General features: G+C 45.9%; 1 protein-coding gene across 2 annotated transcripts in view; it reads left to right on the top strand.

Moving 5' to 3' along the window:
* CRTAC1 (cartilage acidic protein 1) overlaps positions 1-22,020 on the top strand; it is a 151,636-nt gene that overhangs the window by 5,591 nt on the left and 124,025 nt on the right. For both annotated transcript variants that reach the window (XM_055424924.2, XM_055424922.2), the window contains exon 2: positions 14,377-14,576. In XM_055424924.2, coding sequence (XP_055280899.1) covers positions 14,377-14,576 — 200 coding nt within the window. The remainder of the gene's footprint in view (positions 1-14,376; positions 14,577-22,020) is intronic.

Here is a 22,020-nt window from a genome sequence, read left to right as displayed (position 1 = left end):
CTTGGAAAAATTCCAGTCCCCGGGCCCTGTGAATTGGTTCCAGCCCAGGAAATCTGATCAACATCCGGAGGAGAAGCTGAGAGCTCCCCAACTGACAAACGGGCTGGATTTGTCCCCACTCCCTCTGAGACTTCGCCACCCTTTCCTGCTCAGCCCTCTTGGCACAGGGAAGCTCTGCAAGGAACTTGAAGGAGGGGTGGGCAGGCATGTCATTAATTAGTAAAACCTCGTTTACTTAACAGACATATTCTTAAAGATCTCTTCCAAGGGACGTTTTGACATATTACTTTAATTAGCCATAGAAGAATCGAGAGTGCCGAGAGTGTAAAATGACCCTTCCTGTGGTTTCCAGTTACTCTTATCTTTGTTTGCACCCAACCAGTACAGTGACAAGGTCACGGGAGTCATTGCAGAGCTAAGAGGTCCTGTTGACAGAGGAAGGGACCGCGGGGACTTCTTCCCTCCTTTACTGCTGCTCCATCTACCTGGAGAGCCTCCCCACTTCATGAGACTTGCATTGGCATCCCTACCCTCCTTGGGGATAGGCAACATGCCCAGGAACCCGATTCCATGCCTGGATGGACAGAGGAGCCTTGCAGGGTTCCTGGGAGCAGCTGGTGTTTCTCACAGAAGGCCTGGCCCTGCCCTTGCCTTCCTTGCACTCAGGATTGGAGGTAGGAAGTCCCTAGAGGCTCTCCTTAGAGTAGGGTTCTCCAAACACGGAGCCATGGACTGGTACAGTCTGTGGCCTCTTAGGAACCAGGCTGCACAGCTGGAGATGAGCGACAGGCATTCGAGTGAAGCTTCATCTGCTGCTCCCCATCGCTCCCATTACTGCCTGAACCTTCTCTCCCTCCACCACTTGTCCATGGAAGCATTGTCTTCCACAAAACCTGTCCCTGGTGCCAAGAAGGTTGGGAACCTCTGCCTTAGAGGACCAAAGCTACACCGTTCCCCGCCCGAATTGGGGGGGTGGACACACACACAGACCTCACCCAGTTCCTGTCGTGAATGTGGTGAGCGTCCTGCAAGTCCAGGGCAGGCCAGCCTCCGGAGGTCAGTCCGTGTAATGAGACTTGCTGAGCACAAGGGCCCTTTCTCTCACTTTGCCCCAGGGATGTCCTGTTCCCTTGTGCCCTGGTCTCTAAGAACAGACTTTCTTGGAATGGCAATCATGCATCAGTCATCTGAGAAGCTATGTATATCCAAAGAGCCTTTTGCAGGCAGGGAAAGAAGAGTCCCAGAGAAGGAGAAATGCTGCCTTGCAAGCAGCGGGGGCTGAGACACCATGTCTTTTGTTCTCAACTGCAAATCCAGTGCCTAGCATAGCATTTGGCAGGGGGAGGGGCTCCGCAGGTGCTTGGTGGGTGAACCAATGAATGTATGGATGTAGGCGGCCAGTCTGGGGTAGAGTTGGCCCTTGGTATTAAAGTGGCTCTCCAGTCCGGCTTTCTTTCTGGTTTCTTCTTCCCAGAGCTGGCACTTGGCCCCAGGGCTCTGTAAACCCCCAAAGGTCCCACTGATCAAGCAGGGTCTGAAAATGAAAGTTGAAGTCGCAACCCTTTGGACTATAGCCTGCCAGGCTCCTCTATCCATGGAATTCTCCAGGCAAAAATGCTGGAGAGGGTTGCCATTTCCTCCTCCAGGGGATCTTCCCAACCCAGGGATGGAACCCGGGTGTTCTGCATTGCAGGCAGATATTTCAATGTCTGAGCCACCAGGGAAGCCCCCTCAGGAGCGCACATAGGACCCACACATGACATGGTACTAGCTCTGAGCCTGGAAGGGCTGTTTCTCTTCCTCCTCATCTCCTCCAGGTGCTCACCCCCGCCCCCCTGCCCTCCCCCTGCAACCAGGCTGCTCCAGGGAAGCCCAGCACGGATCTATCTTGGTAGCTGTAAGCTGATAGAATAGATGATCATTTGGATTTCCACCAAAGACAGACTAGGGAGTGAATCATTGCTTCACAGCAACATTCCCAGGAGGAAGCTTTTAAATAGCAAGGTCCACTAATGCATTTTAAATGATTTAGGGAAAAAACCTGACCCATAGACACTTGGGCCCAGGAAAGAACTTTGGAGGTCATCCAGGATGTCCAGTCCCCTCTGTGATCCTCTCACTCACTGTTTGGAAACATGGCCAGCCTAGAGGCCCTGCCCACTGCTGCCCCAAATCTAAAATGCCATTTCTAAACCTGTCTGATCATGACTTCAAACCTCCCGCTCCTCACTCTGAGATAGCAGGCTCTACAGGCTCCAACTGCTGCCTCCACGTGAACAAAGAATTATCTGGCCCAGCTCATCAGTAATGCTGAGACTGAGAACCCCGGGACCAGTGCATCATTCCTGCCCTCCCTCCTTTCCCCACTCCCCGCTCCTAAGGGCTGGAGCAAGGACTCCTCACATGGGTCAGTTTGGGAAAACTGGGCATGGAGAGCCCTTTCTGGACTTACCTCCCTGCACATGCTGCTCTCTGCCATGTGCTGAGTTCAGCCAGGCAGGCTCAGGCCCACCCCTACCCACAGGGAGGGCTGCAGGAGGGTACAAGTGCATCAGCAAGCACTTTGGACCCCACTCCAAAGCCTGGCCTTCCAAACAGCTGTATCTGTAATGATGGTGGCTTTTTAATCTCTATCTGTCTGAGCCCCACCTGTCTCCTCCCCTCCCCACCTTTCTTCCCCTTCACTAATCCTGAATATGAACAGGGAGGGAAGTGGGATGCTGTTCACTGGACCCTTTCAAACCCCAACACTCAATCTGGAAATCTGGCGTCGTATTTGGTTCTTGCCTCCTCCTCATTTTTCACAACTTCTGGATCACTGAGTCAATCTGCTTCACGAATCTCTCTCAAAGCTGCCCAGTCTTTCCAGCCACGCTGTCAAGGTTCTGCCCGCCTTATCCTTCAGCTGACTAGCGGTGATACTTGTTAACTGCTCCCTGCTTCCTCTCACATTGCCCTGCTTGTAAGTCTCAGAGCTGATCAGCACTCTTCAGCCTAACTCAGGGGACCCTGTGCACAAGCAAACAGAGATTTTTTTTTTTAATAGCAATTTCTTATAACAAGTCCTATATGAAGAATGAGTAGTATTAATAGTAACACTTACCTACCACTGACTATGCTTCAACCCCTTATGTGGATAATCTCCTTTAATCCTCATAGTAACCTTAGAAGGAAGGTACCACTATTGTCACTCTTTTACAGATGAGGAAACCAAGGCACAGAGAAGTTAAGTAACTTGCCCAAGGTCACACAGCCAGAATGTGGCAGAGCCAGGATCTATGTCCAAGTCAACTGGCTCCAGAATTGATGTCCTTGGACACTACGCTAAATAATCTCTCAGTAAACGGTCTCTCTCACTTGACCTTAAACCAAGTGAGAACACAGTGGAAGGAGCAAGCATCTGCCTGGGGCTGCCAAGGAAGGCCTAAGAGAGAGGCGCTGATGGACTGGCCAGAGGGACAAGGTGATGCAAGCGTTCCAGGCTGAGGAGCCAGCGTGTGCATAGTGGCCGAGCAGGGTCATGCAGCCCTAGGAGACTCGGTGTGGCTGGGGTGGGACAGATACTGCGAAAGGGTGCAGCTGGGAGGTTGGAAGAGGCTGTGGATGCCTCATGTACAACCAAAGGGTTAGGGCTGGCCTTGCTGGAGAGACATGTTGGAAAGATGGCCTCAGTGGAGGGAAGGGCAGGGGCTGCCGTTCAGTCACTCAGTCGGCTATTCACTCCCTGGGCTTGTGCCCAGCACTGTCTGAGCATTGAGAAAACAGCTGAGAGCAAAGTAAAGTTCTTGCCCCAGCGGAGCATACATTCTAATGGCATTTTTCCACGCTGTCCCCTGTCCCTTCTTCTGCCTTGCCAGCCTAGAAGACAAATGCCAGACCTTCTGCACCTCTGTGTCCCATGCATCTTCCCCAGCACCATGAAAATAGGCTTCTTCCTCTTCCTTCCCTCTACCTGGAGAGAGCTCCCGATGCTGCCTGTGGCTGCACTTACAGGAAAGAGACCTGGTCCTACTCCAGAACGAGGCAGATGAAAACTCAGGGGACCCAGGCTGGGAGGCGCCAGAGAGACCAGCAGGCTAATGAAATGGTGTTGCAAGTGAGAGGACAAATGGAGTCTCCCAGCCTCATGCACAAGGCGGCATAGGTCCTTAATGAGTATTATTAGCTGCTTGGACATCCGGGTCTCTAAAATGGGAAATGAAATGAGATAATGCATGCACAGTGCCTGGCAAACAAAGTCAGTACCTGGAAGGTAATGGCGACAGCGAGGATGCTATTGCTACTGATAAGTGTTTTTCGAATGAATGAACGCCTCTCAGGAGATGGAGTCCAGGCCCACCAGGTGATCCCGTCCTGTGGTGGCTGCCAAACGTTCAGTGGAACTCACAGGGCTGTCAGACTTTGAGGCATAGACTGGCTTCTGTTGCTGATTTGTCTAGGGACCCTGATAGAGTTATTTGACTTTTTAAACACAGCTTTCCAAATGTAAAACCTCTCAGTTTAGAGTCATATACACATCCAATCTTTAAGTATTTTGCAGATGTTAAGGGCCAGGTTAGAAATGATGCCTGAGGCATGGCTTCTGACCTCAAGAAGGTCCACTAGGGATGAGACAAGATACAGGGGTAGGCATTCAGAGTAGCAACAGGTAGAAAGAGCAGAGAGCCCATAGGAGGAAGAGTATTGAGGTGGTGGGGAGTGGGAAGGGCACACAGGAAAGGCCCCCTGGAGAAGAGGAATGATGCACTGGTTCAGGAGTTTTCAATCTCAGCATTGCTGACATGCTGGGCCAGATAAGTCTTTGCTGTAAAGGGCTGACCTGTCCACTGCCAGCCGCATCCCTGGCCTCTACCCACGAGGTGCCAACAGCACCCCCCTTCCCTGGTTGGGGCAACCCAAAACGTGTCCAGGCATTGCCAGATACTGAGGGCAAGGAAGGAAAATTGCCCTTGGTTGAGAACCGGTGCTCTTGGCCAATGGAAGGTCCTTTGGATGGGAACCCGAAGAGGGAAAAATGAGTGCTCCCTCTAACTCATGACCCAGAGCGTGAGACCTCTAAATAGACAGTGCTAGGAGGGCAGGTTGGGGTGACACCTGGTTCTCCAAACTTTGAGGCGTCTGATGTCGTCTTTCTCCTCTCCTGTTTCCCCTGATTCAGCTCACTTAGCATCGTTTACCGCTTAGCTTCACCACCCTATCTGCACGGAAATGTTCTTCTTCTCCGTGTGGCTAATCTAGATATCTTTGTTCTCCTTCCTCCACAGCACCCCTCACCCTGTACTGCAAATGTTGACCAGCTTTCTCCCTGGGACCTGGGCACCGAGCACACTCCCAAGCTCATGGAGCAGGGCAGCAGGGATGGAGGGGTGCACAGGAAGTGTCATTGTGGGTCAGTGAGCTCCCCAAGCTCTCCTCCGAGGATGCCTCAGTCCCAGGCGCTCCTTAGTGAGTCTCTGTGGGTCCCTGGTGGCCCAGCCCATGCAGGGTAGAGTGCTCCATGGCTGCTTCTCTTCCTCAAGCCTCTGCTCTCCTGCAGCTTCTGGAAAGGGCCTGCACTCCCCACTGGTTCCCACATCTGAAGCATTCGGGGCTCTTGCTTTTGTGAGAGCTCAGGGCGGTGTCCTTGGCACTTGCGATCATTGCTAAAAAACTGCTTGCCCTAAAAATTGCCCTGGAAGCCTCTCCCCACAGCTGCCTGACCCCACATCAGAGATCTAGGTTGCTTGGTTACCAGTTTTCAGACCCAATTCAGGGAAGTCCCGAGGCCGCAGAAAACTGAGTTTGGCTGCATGTGACCTGCAGCCAGTGTCTAAAGACTGCCTAACCTTAAAGCTATCTGTGTGACTGGAGAGAAAAGAAGCAGTGAGCATGGCCTCTGGGAGGCATTCCCTAGCTCACTTAACCCTTAAACCCACGGCACTCATAGGATTCCCGTGTTACAGATGAGGACGCTTGAGATCAGAAAGATTAAGGAACATGCTCAAGGTCACCTGCTAGTTTCTGGTGGAGTTTAGGTCCAAATCCAGGTCCCTGACTCTGGTCTTTATTTATTTATTTATTTATTTTTCTCTATCTCACTGAAGATTGTTCAAGACGTTTGCTTACAGAACATTTTAAAGAGATTATTACAAAGCAATTCTTCCCACTGCCTGAAACACAAGTCCTACTGCCTCTCACCCTCGTTAAGACCCCTCTTTGCTCCCTCCTCCCGCCTCCCCTGCAGGAACAGCCTGGGTGCTCACGCCCTGCACCCTCTGCCCAAACTCTACCCTTGGTACTTATCCTCACCTTCCCTGGACTATGCTGCCCCTGATCCTCCCATTGCACTTACATCAGTTACTCCTTAACGCCATAGTAGGTGCTTGATATACAGCATTCAAGAAAGCAAAAAACGTTCAATTCAACCTACTTTTAAAAATTCTATTTTTAGCTTTTCTCCACGTTCTTCTAGAAGATTGAGATGTTCATAGTGGTGTGACAGGAGGTTTCTGAGCCAGCCATGTAAAATGTAAGGTCACTCCAGCACCTGCTGGCCTTCTGCTCCAGGCAGTACCATCCTGCTCTGCTTTCTTCCCCAAACTCCGTATCCTGCCTCCTCCTATGATACTCTCTGGCTAAATAGATTTTCTTGATAGACCTCAACAAGCTGGTGATGAATTCTGGTAGCAGAAACATTTTTCACTTCAACTCCAATTGCAGCTTACACTCCCATCTGGGGACCATGAGTCTGGGGTAGTGGTTCTCAGCCCAGGCTGAGAATCTGGGTGCAGAACCATTAACATAATCAGGGGAGCTTCTAAAAATACAGTATATGGCACCCAACTCCTGCCCCAGACCAGTTATATCAGAAACTAGGGTAAAGGATCTGGGCAGCAACCTATCTCTAAAAACTCCCCACGTGATTTGACTGGGCAGCTGGGGTTTCAAATCATCAGTCTAGAGCCTTACTTCTGACAGTGTAGTCTTGGGACCAGCAGCCTCGGCATCACGTGAAGGCTTGTTAGAATGCAGAATCTCAGGCCCCACCCCAGACCCACCGAATCAGAATCTGCATTTTACCATGATCCTCAGGTGATTTTTAAGCATGTTACAGTTTAAGAAGCACTGCTTTGGGGGAAAGAACAGTTTCAAAATAACCGTATAACAAGTTGCAAGCAGTTTCTGCTGATTCACATTATCATTTGGACAGAGTCCTTCCTTCATCCGTTTAACAAACATTAAGTGCCTCCGAGTGCTAGATACCATGATGGTTTGGGTTTGGGGAAACACACTGGCATGCTTATTTATCTTGGCTTGCAAATTCCTGCCCATACCCCATTTTCTCTAGGCTCTGGCCATTAATAATAGCTGTCTATTGCCTACTAGACCTGACGACATCCCCTGCCCCTGCCCCAGTTCCAACCTTTTCCTTCTTCTCAATTCTTTGTCAAAATTAAAGTCAGAATCTCTCTTTGTCACTCCCTACCAATTGTGGTAATTTGACTTTGAGCTGAAGACACCTAGTACTTCGAGTATCTAATGATCAATGAGCCTGCAGCCCTGAGGATTGCACAGCCCTCGGATTGGTTTCAGCATCTTAGATCTAGAAGCAGAGAAGTTTCTTAAACTAATCACTATAGTATATATGTATGGCTTATGGACAATAAATGTGTAGTTTATGGACCAAGACCATCAGAATCATGTGGGAACTTATTCAAAATATAGATTCTTGGGCCTTCCTTCAGATCAATTGAATCAGAATCTGCATTTCAGCAAGACTTCCAGGCGATTCATATAGTACATGTTAAAGTTTGAGACCTCTTTCAAAAGGACTTGTGCCCACTGTATACTGTTGTATTCAGTGCCCCTCACCCTGCAGCAGGCCACTGTTGACCCACGCCTCTACCAGAGACTCCTGGACGCAGACAGGCATGTCTGGCTCAGTCTCTTGTGGGGACACTGTTCCTTTCTCCTGGGTCCTGATGCACACAAGGTTTTGTTTGTGCCCTCTAAGAGTCTGTTTCCCCAGTACTGTGGAAGTCCTGTAATCAATACCTCTGGCCTCCAGAGTCAAAGCTGGGGGTTCTCAGTCCCTTTGCTGGATCCCCAGGTTGGGAAATCTGTTGTGGGTCCTAGAACTTTCTTAATAGTGTGAGAATTTCTTTGGTATAATTGTTCTGTGGTTTGTGGGTCGCAGGCTTGGCAGGTCTATGGTGGGGCTAATGCCAACCTCCTCCAAGAGCTTCCTAAGTGATCAATGCAAAGAAATAGAGGAAAACAATAGAATGGGAAAGACTGGAGATCTCTTCAATAAAATTGGAGATACCAATGGAACATTTCATGTAAAGATGGGCACAATAAAGGACAGAAACTGTACAGACCTAACAGAAGCAGAAGATATTAAGAAGAGGTGGCAAGAATAAACAAAACTATACAAAAAAGATCTTAATGACCCAGATAACCATAATGATGTGATCACTCACCTAGAGCCAGACATCCTGGAGTGTGAAGAAAAGTGGACCTTGGAAAGCATCACTACAAACAAAGCTAGTGGAGGTGATGGAATTCCAGCTGAGCTATTTCAAATCCTGAAAGATGATGCTGTGAAAGTGCTGCACTCAATATGCCAGCAAATTTGGAAAACTCAGCAGTGGCCACAGGACTGGAAAAGGTCAGTTTTCATTCCAATCCCAAACAAAGGCAATGCCAAAGAATGCTCTAACTACCGCACAATTGCACTCATCTCACATGCTAGTAAAGTAATGCTCAAAATTCTCCAAGCCAGACTTCAGCAATATGTGAACGATGAACTTCCAGATGTTCAAGCTGTATTTAGAAAAGGCAGAGGAACCAGAGATCAAATTGCCAACATCTGTTGGATCATCAAAAAAGCAAGAGAGTTCTAGAAAAACATCTACTTCTGTTTTATTGACTACACCAAAGCCTTTGACTGTGTGGATCACAACAATCTGGAAAATTCTTAAAGAGATGGGAACACCAGACTACCTTACCTGCCTCCTGAGAAATCTGTATGCAGGTCAAGAAGCAACAGTTAGAACTGGACATGGAACAACAGACTGGTTCCAAATTGGGAAAGGAGTATGTCAAGGCTGTATATTGTTACCATGCTTATTTAACTTATATCTGGAGTACATGATGCAAAATGCCAGGCTGGATGAAGCACAAACTGAAATTAAGATTGCCGGGAGAAATATCAATAACCTCAGAGACACAGATGACACCACCCTTATGGCAGAAAGTGAAAAGGAACTAAAGAGCCTCTTGAGGAAGGTGAAAGAGGAGAGTAAAAAAGCTGGCTTGAAACTCAACATTCAGAAAACAAAGATTATGGCATCTGGTCCCATCACTTCATGGCAAAGAGATCGGGAAACAATGGAAACAGTGAAAGACTTTATTTTCTGGGGCTCCAAAATTACTGCAGATGGTGACTACAGCCATGAAATTAAAAGGCACTTGCTCCTTGGAAGAAAAGCTATGACAAACCTAGACAGCATATTAAAAAGCAGAGACATTACTTTGCCGACAAAGGTCCGTCTAGTCAGAGCTTATGGTTTTTCCAGTAGTCATGTATGGATGTGAGAGGTGGATCATAAAGCTGAGTGCTAAAGAATAGATGCTTTTTTGAACTGCGGTATTGGAAAAGACTATTGAGAGTCCCTTGGACTGCAAGGAGATCAAACCAGTCAATCCTAAAGGAAATCAGTCCTGAATATTTTGGCCACCTGATGCAAAGAACTGACTCCTTAGAAAAGACCCCAATGCTGGGAAAGATTGAAGGAAGGAGGAGAAGGGAACGAGATGGTTGGATATCGTCACTGACTCGATGGACATGAGTTTGAGCATGCTCTGGGAGTTGGTAAAGGACAGGGAAGCCTGGCACTCTGCAGTCCATGGGGCTGCAAAGAGTCAGACACAACTGAGTGACTGAACTGAAGGTTTGAGAAGCACTGAAGCCCTGGTATAGAGCTGTGTTTCTCAAATTCTGCATATTAGAATCGTATAGGGAGCTTCTAAAGTTCTGATGCCCCTGCTGCATCTTATGCCAAGTAAGTGAGAATACCTTGGGATGAAGCCCAGGCAGGAGTATTTTTTTATTATGGTAAAATATACATAACATAAAATTTATGTTATGGCCATTTGTTATGTTTTGGCCATTTTTAAGTATTTGGTTCAGAGATATTAAATACACTCTCGTTGTCGTGCAAACATCACTACCATCCATCTCCAGAACTTTTCATCCTCCCAAACTGAAGCTCCATAACTATTAAACACTAACTTCCCATTCCCCTCTCCTCCCAGCCTCTGGTAACCACCATCTACTTTCTGCCTCAATGAATTTGACTATTCCAGGTACTTCGTATAAGTGGAATCATACAGTTTTTGTCTTATATGACTGGCTTCTTTCTCTCAGCATGATGTCTTCTAGGTTCATTCATGTTGTAGCATGTGTCAGAATTTCCTTCCTTTTTAAGGCATATCATATTCCATTGTAGGTATTTGCCACACTTTGGACATGTAGATTGATGGACACTTGGGCTCCTGTAACTTGCTTGTGGCTATAGTGAATAATACAGTTACAAACTTGGGTATACAATTATCTGTTCAAGTCCCTTCTTTAAATTCTTTTGGGTATATACCCAGAAATGGAATTGCTAGATCACATGGTAATTGTTTTTTGGACTTTTTTGAAGAACTGCCGCGCAGCAGTTTCCCACAGCAGCTGCACCATTTTACAGTCCCATCAGCAATGCATACGGGTCCCAATTTTTCCACATCCTCACCAACAATTGTTATTTTCTGGTTTTTGGATTATAGTCATTCTAATGGATGCAAAGTGTTATCTTATTGTGGGTTTGAGTTGCATTTCCCTAATGATTAGTGACATTGAGCATCTTCTTATATACGTATTGACCAGTTGTGTATTTTCTTTGAGGAAATGTTTATTCAGGTCTTTTGAATTGGGTTCTTTTGTTGTTGTTGAGTTCCAGGAGTTCTTTATATATTCTGGATATTAATCCTTTATCAGATATATGATTTGCAAATGGGTTGCCTTTTCACTCTATTGATAGCATCCTGTGATGCACAAAAGTTTTAAATTTGATGTAGTCCATTTAATCTATGTTTTCTTCTGTTGCCTGTGCTTTTGGTGTCATAGCCAAGAAATCATTTTCAGACATGGGTATTTTTTAAAGCTCCTCAAGTGATTTCATTATACAGCTAAGGTTGAGCAGTGTGTCTCAAACTTTAATATGCATTTAGACCACCTGAAATCTTGTTAAAATGCACATTTTGATTTATTAAGTCTGGGGTAGAGCCCATGATTCTGCATATCTAAGAAACTCCTAGCTGATGCTTATGCTACTGGTCTGGGGACCACTGAGCAGCCAGGGTATAGAGGAGCATTTCAGTGATTTCCTTCATCTAAGGCCTGAGATAGAGGGTGAATATTTGCCAGGCCTTTTCCTAAGTTTCCCACTATACCTGTTCCCCAGCAGGCCCTCAGCTGACCCTCTAACTTTCAACTGGTGCTGAGCAGCCCTGGTGGGTATGCTGAGAGCCTTTGGCATAGCAGAAAAATGAAAAATAAAGGACCTGTTCTCCCCACTCCGCTCCAGCCCAACCCCCAGGGGGAGACCATCCACTGGTCTGCCTCTGCTCAGTGCATTCACTTCCACGCTATGATGGCTGGTTCCTGTCTGGCCTTGGCCCCTGTAAGGAAACCGCTATACAGCTCTGCTGAAAAGCTGTTTGGCTTAAAATATATTTATTAATAATATGCTCAGAAAGGAAAACCACACAGGTTGGTCTGAAGTTTATGGAAAAAGCTGGGGAGAAAAACTGCCAAAGGCCTGCTTCTAAAAAAAATTAATTAATCCGTCATAGAATTTTAGAGCCAGAAAGGACCTTTAGAGATCTACTCCCAAACCCTCATTTTGGAGAAGAAAGCTGGCACCCAGAGAGGCTAATACTTGCTCAAGGTCATCAAGCAAAATAAAGGTCAGCCCATAGGTATGTTATTTCTTTTTAATCTAGCTTTAGGTTGCGTGTGTGCTAAGGCACTTCAGTTGTGTCCGACTTTGCAATCCCATGACCTGTAGCCCACCAGGCTCCTCTGTCCATGGGGATTCTCCCGGCAAGAATACTGGAGTGGGTTGCCATTCCCTTTTGCAGGGGATTTTCCTGACCCAGGAATCGAACCTGGTTCTCTTATATCTCCTGCATTGGCAGTTGAGTTCTTTACCCACTGAGCCACCTGGGAAGCCCAGGTTTAGGTTATTTATATGGAAATGGATAACACAGAGTAGCTACTTCTTTCAGATGGCTCCTTTAATTAAAGCTTTCACTTTTCAAAAAAAGATAAATCAAGAGGCTGGATTTTTATCCTTGATGGCCTTCATTAGAAAATCTCTACCTGATGTTTATATGACCCTAATAGGACCCTTATATGACCTACCACTCCCTGATGGCAGTGACCCAAATTTCAGGTATAGTTCTGGGAGGAACTTAAGATCTTCTAGAAGGCGTGCTCAGTACTGCTTTTCCTTCCATGTCCATTGCAAATGTTGTAAGCTGTTCACAATACTCTTTCAAGCCACTGCCAATCAGTTTGGCTGTCAAGGTGAAACTCATTTGCCACCCCTACACTAGAGTTCATACCTTGAAAAGCCCTGTGACCTTCAGATCCACCCTACATTTCAACATGTTTATACTGGTTATTAAATACTCTTTAGCTTCTCATTCTCCCACGCCACCCCAGCTGCTCATTAATCCAATTATGAGTTCCCTTTATCCAACCAAACTTCTTGCCAAGATGCAGAACTCTCAGAGTGATGTGTTTGCCTTTGGTGATTAGACAGCCCAGTAGATGATGCTGTCATGTTCGGACATCTCTGTAATTGGGACTGACCTCACTCTGATAGTGCAACTCCCAGCTTGTGCCCTCTGAACATGGTGCAAGAACTTCCTTCCCAAGAAGGCTCGCCGAGGTTAGTTTCTACGCTGCAGTTGAAGCCCTGCCCCTGTGTCTCTCTCCAGCCTCTCCAGTGAGGCATTAGAGGGGCTTCTGAATCATGTTTAGCTCTGAAGACAGTGCCTGGGCCTTTCATTTTGATCTCTGGGTTCTGAATTGGAGAAAGCTCCTATGCTGGCAGGCGTGTCTGTCTCCATCTGGGGAGTCAGTCTTCAGATCCTCTCTTCATTAAGACATCAGCCTCACTCAGCCTTGCTCTTGGCTGCCAGACACACTGACAAGCCAGCAGGAAAAGCTCCATCAGGAAGAGATATGCCGCCCTCTGAAGGCACTGCTTTGCCTATGGGACTGGACCTGTGCAGAATTCGTAGGGCTTGTCCCAGGGGAGCCTTTGGAACACTCTCTGAGCTCTGATTCTAAGCCTGCAGGCAGCATCTCAGGGTGGTGCCGTCTTTAGTGTTCTAAGTGTCTTCAGTGCTCACACAAGGAGAGGGTGGAGTCCTTCCACTTCCTTGGCCATTCTCATTTGTCTCCTGGGTGGCTGCCACCAGCTCCCGTAGCCCCAGGCTGTTTGGCAACACCCTGAGTTATGTTAGAGATATAATAATGAATTATACAATGGATTATACATAATTAATTTATAATAAAACACACACAATGGTTTAATTTCTCCGAGTGAATGATGTGCCGCCCGCCAGTTCCTCCTGGGATACATTCCATAACTGACTGCTTCCTGGTCTGGAGGCGACGGCCAGTGGCCCTAGGGAGGGACCTTGGCAGGGGAACCTTCCAAGTCACAGATTCTGTCTGGGACCTCTGGGGTCAGTCCCACACAAGATCCCACACAAGGATAATCCTTTACTTTCTCTGCTATTGTTCTAGACGTGGACCCTCATGGGGGTCTCACCTGTCCCTGGATCATCTGAGATCTATTATTTTCTTCTTTCTCCCAGAGCATGAAAGATGCATGTGTATTTCTCCCTCCCTTCCTTGCTTCCCTCCCAAATATGTGTTGAGTGTCTCTTATGAGCCAGACACTGTCCTTGGCTTGATGTGCATCCATGAACAAAACAGATGATAATCCTTGCCCTGGTGGAGCTTATGTTCTAGCTGAGGGAGATAGACACTAAATAATAAAACATGATGAATGAGGAAATCATCTGGCATGTTATACAGTGATAGATGCTGTAGAAAACGAAAAGGCTGAGGAGCATAAAGGTGACCTCAGTGATGGGGGCAGGTCACAGTTTGAAAGAGCATAGCCGGGACTGGTCTTGTGGAAAAGTGGCAGCCTAGGGGTCGCCAAGCCCTCCAAGAAGCGGGAAGAAAGGCACTTCCGCGCCAACCTGGGATTCGATTTTCCTGGGCTGCTTTCGGTCAGTAACATTTGTAACTTCTGGTTTCAGATGTTCCAGGTGTTTCTATTCCTGCTGCTGCTGTGGTTTCTGCCCCTGACTGAGGGGTCCCAGCGGGCTGAACCCATGTTCACGGCAGTCACCAACTCAGTCCTGCCCCCTGACTATGACAGCAACCCCACCCAGCTCAACTACGGAGTGGCAGTGACTGATGTGGACCGCGATGGGGACTTTGAGATCGTTGTGGCTGGGTAAGTGCCTCCCACCTTGAGTTTGACAGATATACCAGTCAGCTTTTGCTACAATACGGCCGGATAACAAATAACTCCAAGAACCCAGTGACTGGCAACAGCACACACTCTCACTCATGGGTTGGCTGGGCTCAGCTGGGCCGCATCCTTGCCCTTTTGCTGTAACAGTGAATTGGGATGGAGGCTAGACTGGAAGAAAGTGGTTTGATCCACAGACTTTCCAGAGAGATTTTAATGCTGTGCTTCAAGGCAATCTGTTCATATTTCAGCCACCTTAGTTATGCCAGGGTTAATTCCTTACCAATGAGACTCTAGAATCTCCATATAGGAGGGGCTTGAGGGTAACAGTTATGATAGAGGGGGATGCGCAAAGCTGCCTTTGCATAGCATTTTACACAAGATTAAGAAATCATTAATTGCCTGTTTCAGAGAAGGGAAATACGGGGATGAAGAGGGATGGCTAAACTCCCTCTCAACCATGCCTTGGTACCCCTGCTCCCTTCTCTCCTGAGAAGCAACACTGTGTAGCAAGAAAAGATTTGAGTTCATGCCCTAGATCTACAGCTTTCTAGTTGTGTGACCTTGAGTGAGCCCCTTGTGCCCTGAGATTGAGATGTATCATCTGTAAAAATGGGGATAGCAATGTGCCTCCTTGTCCTGTTAAAAGCCTTAACAGGCTATTGCACCTGACAGTTCATTGTAAATTCTGCCAGTTGCCATTAATAATCATTATTTATGGAACACAGATATGTGCCAGACACTGTGCTAAGCCTTCACATACACTGTTTTATCCTCCTGACAACACTATGAAGTAAATATACAAGAAGAGGAAATTACAGTTCAGAAACCGGGAGTGACTTACCTGCCATCAAGTAAATAAGAAAAGAATGAGTCAGGATTTGAACCCCAAGGCTCCCTAACTATAGAGCAGCTAGAGTACATTGTACAAAGTTTAGTTATCACTTCAAAAATCAGCCAATCAATAAAAACACAACAGGGGCCTGTCAACCTCATTCTGGAAGGCCGGAGTTTTTATGGCCACACTGAACAAAGTAAATGGCAAGTAACATTATTTGTAGCCATTGCATGTAACAGTAGAAAGCATTGACTTTGGAACCAGAAAACCTGGTTTTAATCCTGTCCCATCCAACAGTTGTGTTCCATGTGCAAATTACTTAAAGTGGGGAAAGCTCCACTTCCCTCATCTGTAAAATGGGCATGTTGAAATCTACCCCCACCTACCACACATGGTGAGGATCAGTGGTAATGATGAATAGACAAGATACTTTGTAAGTGCATTTCTTCCTTTTTTTATTCTACCCCAAAAAGAGTAGAAATTCCTAAATTCTAGCTTCTCCTGGAAGTCTAGCTTAGTGGCTGACAAACAGAACTTTCTATGATGATGTAGAAGTTCTATGTTGGTTCTGTCCAATATAGTGTCCATGGGCATGAGACTGTTGAGCACTTGAAATGTGGCTACTGTGACCAAGGAACTGAACTTTATTTCATTGTAACAGCACAGCTCTGGGACATCAGAAGGAAAAACTAAAGAGAATGTGATAGAAAAAGGAAAAACAGAAATGGTTGTAATGATCCCCTTATTGCCTGTGCAGGGTTGGGGCCAGGCAGCTTGTCTGTGTTCAGGTCTGTGACTGTCCAGTGACTGGCTAAATCCAAAAAAAGTCAAGAACTGGAGCCTGTGCCACTGCACCAGGGTCTCTGGGTGAGGGGCTGTGATGCACTCCTGAGATGTTCTGATTGGTCCTGCCTCCTGCCAGGTGACACCAGCCTCCCTCTGGTAGGCACTGGGAGCTGACAGAGGACAAAGAACAGTGAGGCAACTTCCCTGCTTCCCATCCTTCCCTCCTCTGGGGCCCCTACAAGTTTCTGTGATAAGCAGGCTCTCCTTTCATCTTGGATGATGGGCCACCAGCTCAGATTTCCATCCCACCCATCCTTTGACGTACAGGGGATGGTTACTGCATCTCCTGAGCATCCTGCTTTTTGCTTTCCCAGTGCTGAGCATTCACTTCTTCTTCTCTTTATTTTTTTGTAATAATTTTTAAAATTTATTTATGTGTTTGTTTTTTATTTTGCTGGGACTTCATTGCTGTGAGGGCTTCTCCATAGTTATGATGAGCAGGGCCTACTCTCTAGTTGCAGTGCATGGACTTCTCACTGCTGTGGCTTCTCTTGTTGCAGACCATGGACTTTAGGGTATGCAGGCTTCAGTAGCTGCAGCATGTGAGCTCAGTGGTTGCAGCTTCCAGACCCTAGAACAGGGGCTCAATAGTTGTGGCACACAGGCATAGCTGCTCTGCAGTATGTGGTATCTTCCTGGACCAGGGATTGAACCCATGTCTCCTGCACTGGCAGGCAGATTCTTTACCACTGAGCCACCAGGGAAACCCTTCCCTTTCCTTTATATTTATTTGTCTGGTCTTAGTTGTGGCATGCAGGATCTTAATTGCGGCACTCGGACTTCTCTCCAATTGTGACACGTGGGCTTTGTTGCCCTGAGGAATGTGGGATCTTAGTTCCCTGACCAGGGATCAAACCTACTGAACAAAGGATTCTTAACCACTGGACCATCTGGGAAGTCCCTCATCTTCCTCTCCAGTGAAGCTTTTTTCACTTTCTGTTCCAAGGAACTCAATAAGTTTACTTTTGTGTCTTCTATGGTAGAGAAGCTAGATCATCTTTCGTAGGCAGTTTAGAGTAGATGTCTAAACCTTGTCCAGCTTGCTGCTTCCTGTGGGGCCTGCAGCACTTTGGAGTCATCCTCCAGAAAAGCAACCCAGACCATCCTGAATCAACCATAATTCAGGGAAAGACTGAGCCAGGCGGCTCCTAAATGAGAAAGTTTGAACTTCTGGGTGTTCTAAAAGATGATGTTGCTCACCCCTAGCAAAGGGCTTCCCAGGTGGCATTAGTGGTAAAGAACCCGCCTGCCAATGAGAATCCACATAAGAAATGCAGATTCGATCCCTAGGTCAGGAAGATCCCTTAGAGTAGGGTCTGGCAACCCACTCTAGTATTCTTGCCTGGAGAATCCCATGGACAGAGGAGGCTGGAGGGCTACAGTCCATAGGGTCGCAAAGAGTCAGACAAGACTGAAGCACCCAGCTTGAATGCATGCACCTCCAGCAAAGAAGAGCTGCATGGAGGGCAGGATGGCGAACTGGGCAGCCTCCCAGCTCGAGGTCAGGCCTTCTTTGTGGCTGTTACGAACCATTGTGAATTCTCAGAGCGTCAGAAAGACACATTCTAATTTAAGTACCAAAATACATTCCAAAGGCAAATATAACTTTTTATTATCTTCAGCTCAGGATGATTTGTCACTGTCTTTCTTCTTTGGGCTGGATAACCAGAAGTTGACTATACAGACATATTTAAATCAGGACCTTGGGAGGTCATTCGGTCCACCCCTTGCCTTCCAGTAAGGTCACACCTATGGTTTTTGGAGGCTCCATTTATTTAAAGTCTTTCAAGGGAATGTGTACAACCTTTTCATAATCCAGCTCAATTACTTATGTAAAAAAATCTTTCTGATTAATCTAAACCATCATATTTGAGCTTAGTAAGCCATTTCTTTTAACTTTTGCCTTGCTATTGTTACCTTTGAAGATATAAACCAAGTAAGTGGTCACTACCCTTTCAAATAACGACAGCTAGGATCATTGCTCTGCCTTTCTTGCCCTGTGGACTCCTTGGCAGTGTTTCTGATTTTGACTTCAATTCAGTTTCATCCACCCTACACCCATATTTGGGGTTTCCCTAGTGGCTCAGGCAGTAAAGAATCTGCCTGTAATGTGGGAGACCTGGGTTCATCCCTGGGTCGTTTGGGAAGATACCCTGGGGAAGGGAATGCTACCAACTCCAGTATTCTTGCCTGGAGAATTCCATGGACAGAGAAACCTGGTGTGCTACAGTCCATAGGGTCACAAAGAGTTGGACATAACTGAGTGACTAACACACACCCATATTTAACTCTGTTTCCTTCTCTGTTTGATGGTACAGGCTGTTTAGGAATCACATAGCAGGAATTGAAACATTAAAAAATGGAATGTGAATGCCTTTACGTGGGCACCTGGGGTCCAGCTCCTGAGAGGCCCACTCTCTATTATCTTATAGACCTTTCCATTAGCCGGCCCCTGAAGGCATCTGCGTTTCAACCCCTGGGATAATGGCCAGCTCTTCAGTTTATAAGACGCGCTGTACTTGAACTTGTCTTGGATTTGTTGACCTTGTAGCATGTCTGATTCCAGCCCTGTTGCTTTGAGTATTTACTCTTTGAATAGGTTTGTTTTGTATTGCTTTTTGGTATCCTCATTCTGGGTATTGATGGCATTGATTTTTGAACATGTTGCAAGTGAGTTTGTGTTGTGTTTCAGAGTCTTAAGTTAATTGTGATGGAAGGCATGTGCTTTCATCCGACCCTGGGAGGAGCAGACAGTGACCGCCCTATGTTCTGCGGGGATGGGGGAGGGAGAGGGATGGCTCTGCTCCTCCGCCACAGCTGGGCGAGTGCCTCCGCATGTGGAGGGCTTATCTGTTAACCGGCAGGTGCATGATTGCGGGTCTGCCTACAGTCTCTTCCCTGCGGGGTGAGGGGAGGATTTGATCACCCCCAGAGACGTTGGTGCACGAACAGACCATTGAAGATCTTCGAGATGAGTTCCCTGGGTAAATAAAAAACCTGGTGGCTCCTCCTTTTCTCAGTGGAACTAAACACCCAATCTACAGTCTCATGCAGTCTGGAACAGAATCCCTGTTGGTGTCAATCTTGCACAATTCCTTCAGAGGAGCTTTTGCTTCCTGGGATATCCCCAGAGGTCTGAGATAACCCCTCTACACTGTCAGTTTCCAAGAAGTTTTCCCCAAATGGAAAGATTGCAGTGGTTGTAAAGTTTAAATTATTATTTAGATCAGTTTTTCTACACAAAGAGCATCCACTTGATAAAACCTTAGTGCATTCCTCACACTTGGAAGGGTTTCTTTTAAAGGTATGCTGCATACTGTAAACCAGCATTTCATTTTTTCTTAATTTTGTAACTATGTCAGAAGACTTTTAAAATTTAATAAAATTAATTGAATTACTTAAAAGGCAAACTGATTCAATTACCAGATTAGTCATAATCATATGAGAGATATTTTTGCCTTTATAAGTAATAAGAACAATGATAAAGAATGATATGTTTATCTGTGATTTAACCAAAACAGCATTTATGGATTTTATTATAAGCATCTATAGATATATGTGGTATCTATAGGTGGCATCATTGACTCAATGGACATGAGTTTGGGCAAACTCGAGGAGTGAAGGACAGGGAAGCCTGCTGTTCTGCAGTCCACGGGTTCACAAAGAGCTGGATACAACTTAGTGACTGAACAACCACAGCAACAACAGATGTATATAGTACGTGTAGATAGATGTAGTATCCGTGTACATATATTAGATGTATGTAATAAGTATAAATATATATTGTACATATACATATATATCAGTTCAGTTCAGTTCAGTCGCTCAGTTGTGTCTGACTCTCCGCGACCCCATAAATCACAGCACGCCAGGCCTCCCTGTCCATCACCAACTCACTCCCGGAGTACACTCAAACTCATGTCCACAGAGTCGGTGTATATACACATACTTTTAACAAAACAGGAAAAATACTTTTGAAATTTTAGCCTTAACTTTTGTAAAATATAATGTTGTAATAGATTTGATCATCAGTTTTGATAACCTGAAGTGTTAGATTATTTCAGTTTCTTTTTAAGTTTAAGACACATTTTACATTTTGATAGCATGAATATGTTTTCTTGCAAAAGAATCCACGCAATATAGACAAAGAAGAATTCCATCTTTATCAACCTCCCATCCCTATGCCAAGCTCATCCCAGTTCTCTTCCAGAATAGCAATTGTTTCCAGGTTGGTGCTTATACTTATGGAAATTTCTGTTACATATATATATTTTAAAGATATGTAATTTTGAAGGGTATCAAAGTTTTGTTTCAAAACTTGCTTTTCTTCAGTGTGTAACATATTCTTTGTTCGAACATGTGGATCTAACTTAATTTTTTTAACTTACTCTGTGTGGATGTACCGCATTTGTTTTGCCACTCAAGTGATATTTAAGCTGTCTGTAATCTGTGACCATTGCAGACAATGCTGTACTGCACATCCTTACACGCATATGCAGATATTTCTCTGCGATAGATACCAAGAAGTGGAAATGCCAGGGATAATATGTACATTTTAAATCTTAATGAATATTGTTTCCAATCTCAGTCTTTTCTTGTGTGTTCATAGCCTAGAAATAAAAGGTGATTTGGGGGATTGTGATACCAATAGCTATTCAAATACCTACTGTGTGCACTGTCACATAGGTTCCAGGGTCTGAACTTCATCAATTTAGATGTAATAAAGAAGGGGGGAGTCCTATTCTACATCTTTAAAGAAGCCGCTGCTGTTAAACATTGGATTGAGGAACTTCAATACTCCGATTCAAACTGCTAAAAAAACTTCTCTAAAGCTTTCTCTGCAAAAATATATTTCTTAAATGGGTCACCCTTAACCCTAAGATTCATTGTCATCGGTATCATGGAAGAATGATTGCAGGGTGCCAGCTCTTCTGCTCTGGTTAAGCATGGACTGCCCTTGATTTTGAATACTAACAAGGCATGAGCTGGAGCAGGAGCCAGGACTTTAAAACCCATTCTTAAAACTTCTATGAAAAGGTTACTCAGCAGTGCATGGCAGGTTTTCCAGAGATGTCTCAGTGCTATAAATGAACTTCCTTCTCCTCAGCCCTGGGTGGCCAGAAACAATGGGCAAAAATTCCACTCTCTACTCCAAGTCACAGACTCTCCTGGCAGCTTGGAGGACTGAGGCCCTTACTGTGTTACACTGGCCACACACACACACAGAGTAAGGTGTCAGAAGGTATGGTAGACAGAATAATGGCCTTCCAAAGATGCCCATGTCTTAAACCCCAAAACCAATGAATATGTGACCTTGCACGGCAAAAGGGGCTCTGCAGAGGTGATCAATTTAAGGACCTTGAGATAGGGACATTATTCTGGATTATCTGAGTGGGCCCAATGTAGTCACAGTCATTAACATGAAAAAAGAAAGGCAGAAGAGGAGGTCCTAGTGATCCAATGTGAGAGAGACTCAACCCACCATTTCTGGCTTGGAGAGAGGGGCCTGGAGTTAAGGAATGTGAGTGGCCTCTAGAAGCTGGGAAAAGTAAGGAAAGAGATTTACCCGTAGAGCTTCTTGAGGGGAATCCAATTCCGCCAACACTCATTTCCGCACAGACCAGTGTTGGAACATACACAAGTGTCAGATAATTAGTTTGTATTGTTTTATGCCACTACGTTTGTGGTGATTTGTTCCAGCAACAATGGGAAACTAACATTAATACATTAGGTAAAGGTTAG

Source organism: Moschus berezovskii, chromosome 12 (genome assembly GCF_049115385.1).
Source record: "Moschus berezovskii isolate FMDL1 chromosome 12, NW_MosBer_1.0, whole genome shotgun sequence".
Lineage (NCBI taxonomy): Eukaryota > Metazoa > Chordata > Mammalia > Artiodactyla > Moschidae > Moschus > Moschus berezovskii.
This window is presented reverse-complemented; position numbering and strand designations above follow the sequence as displayed.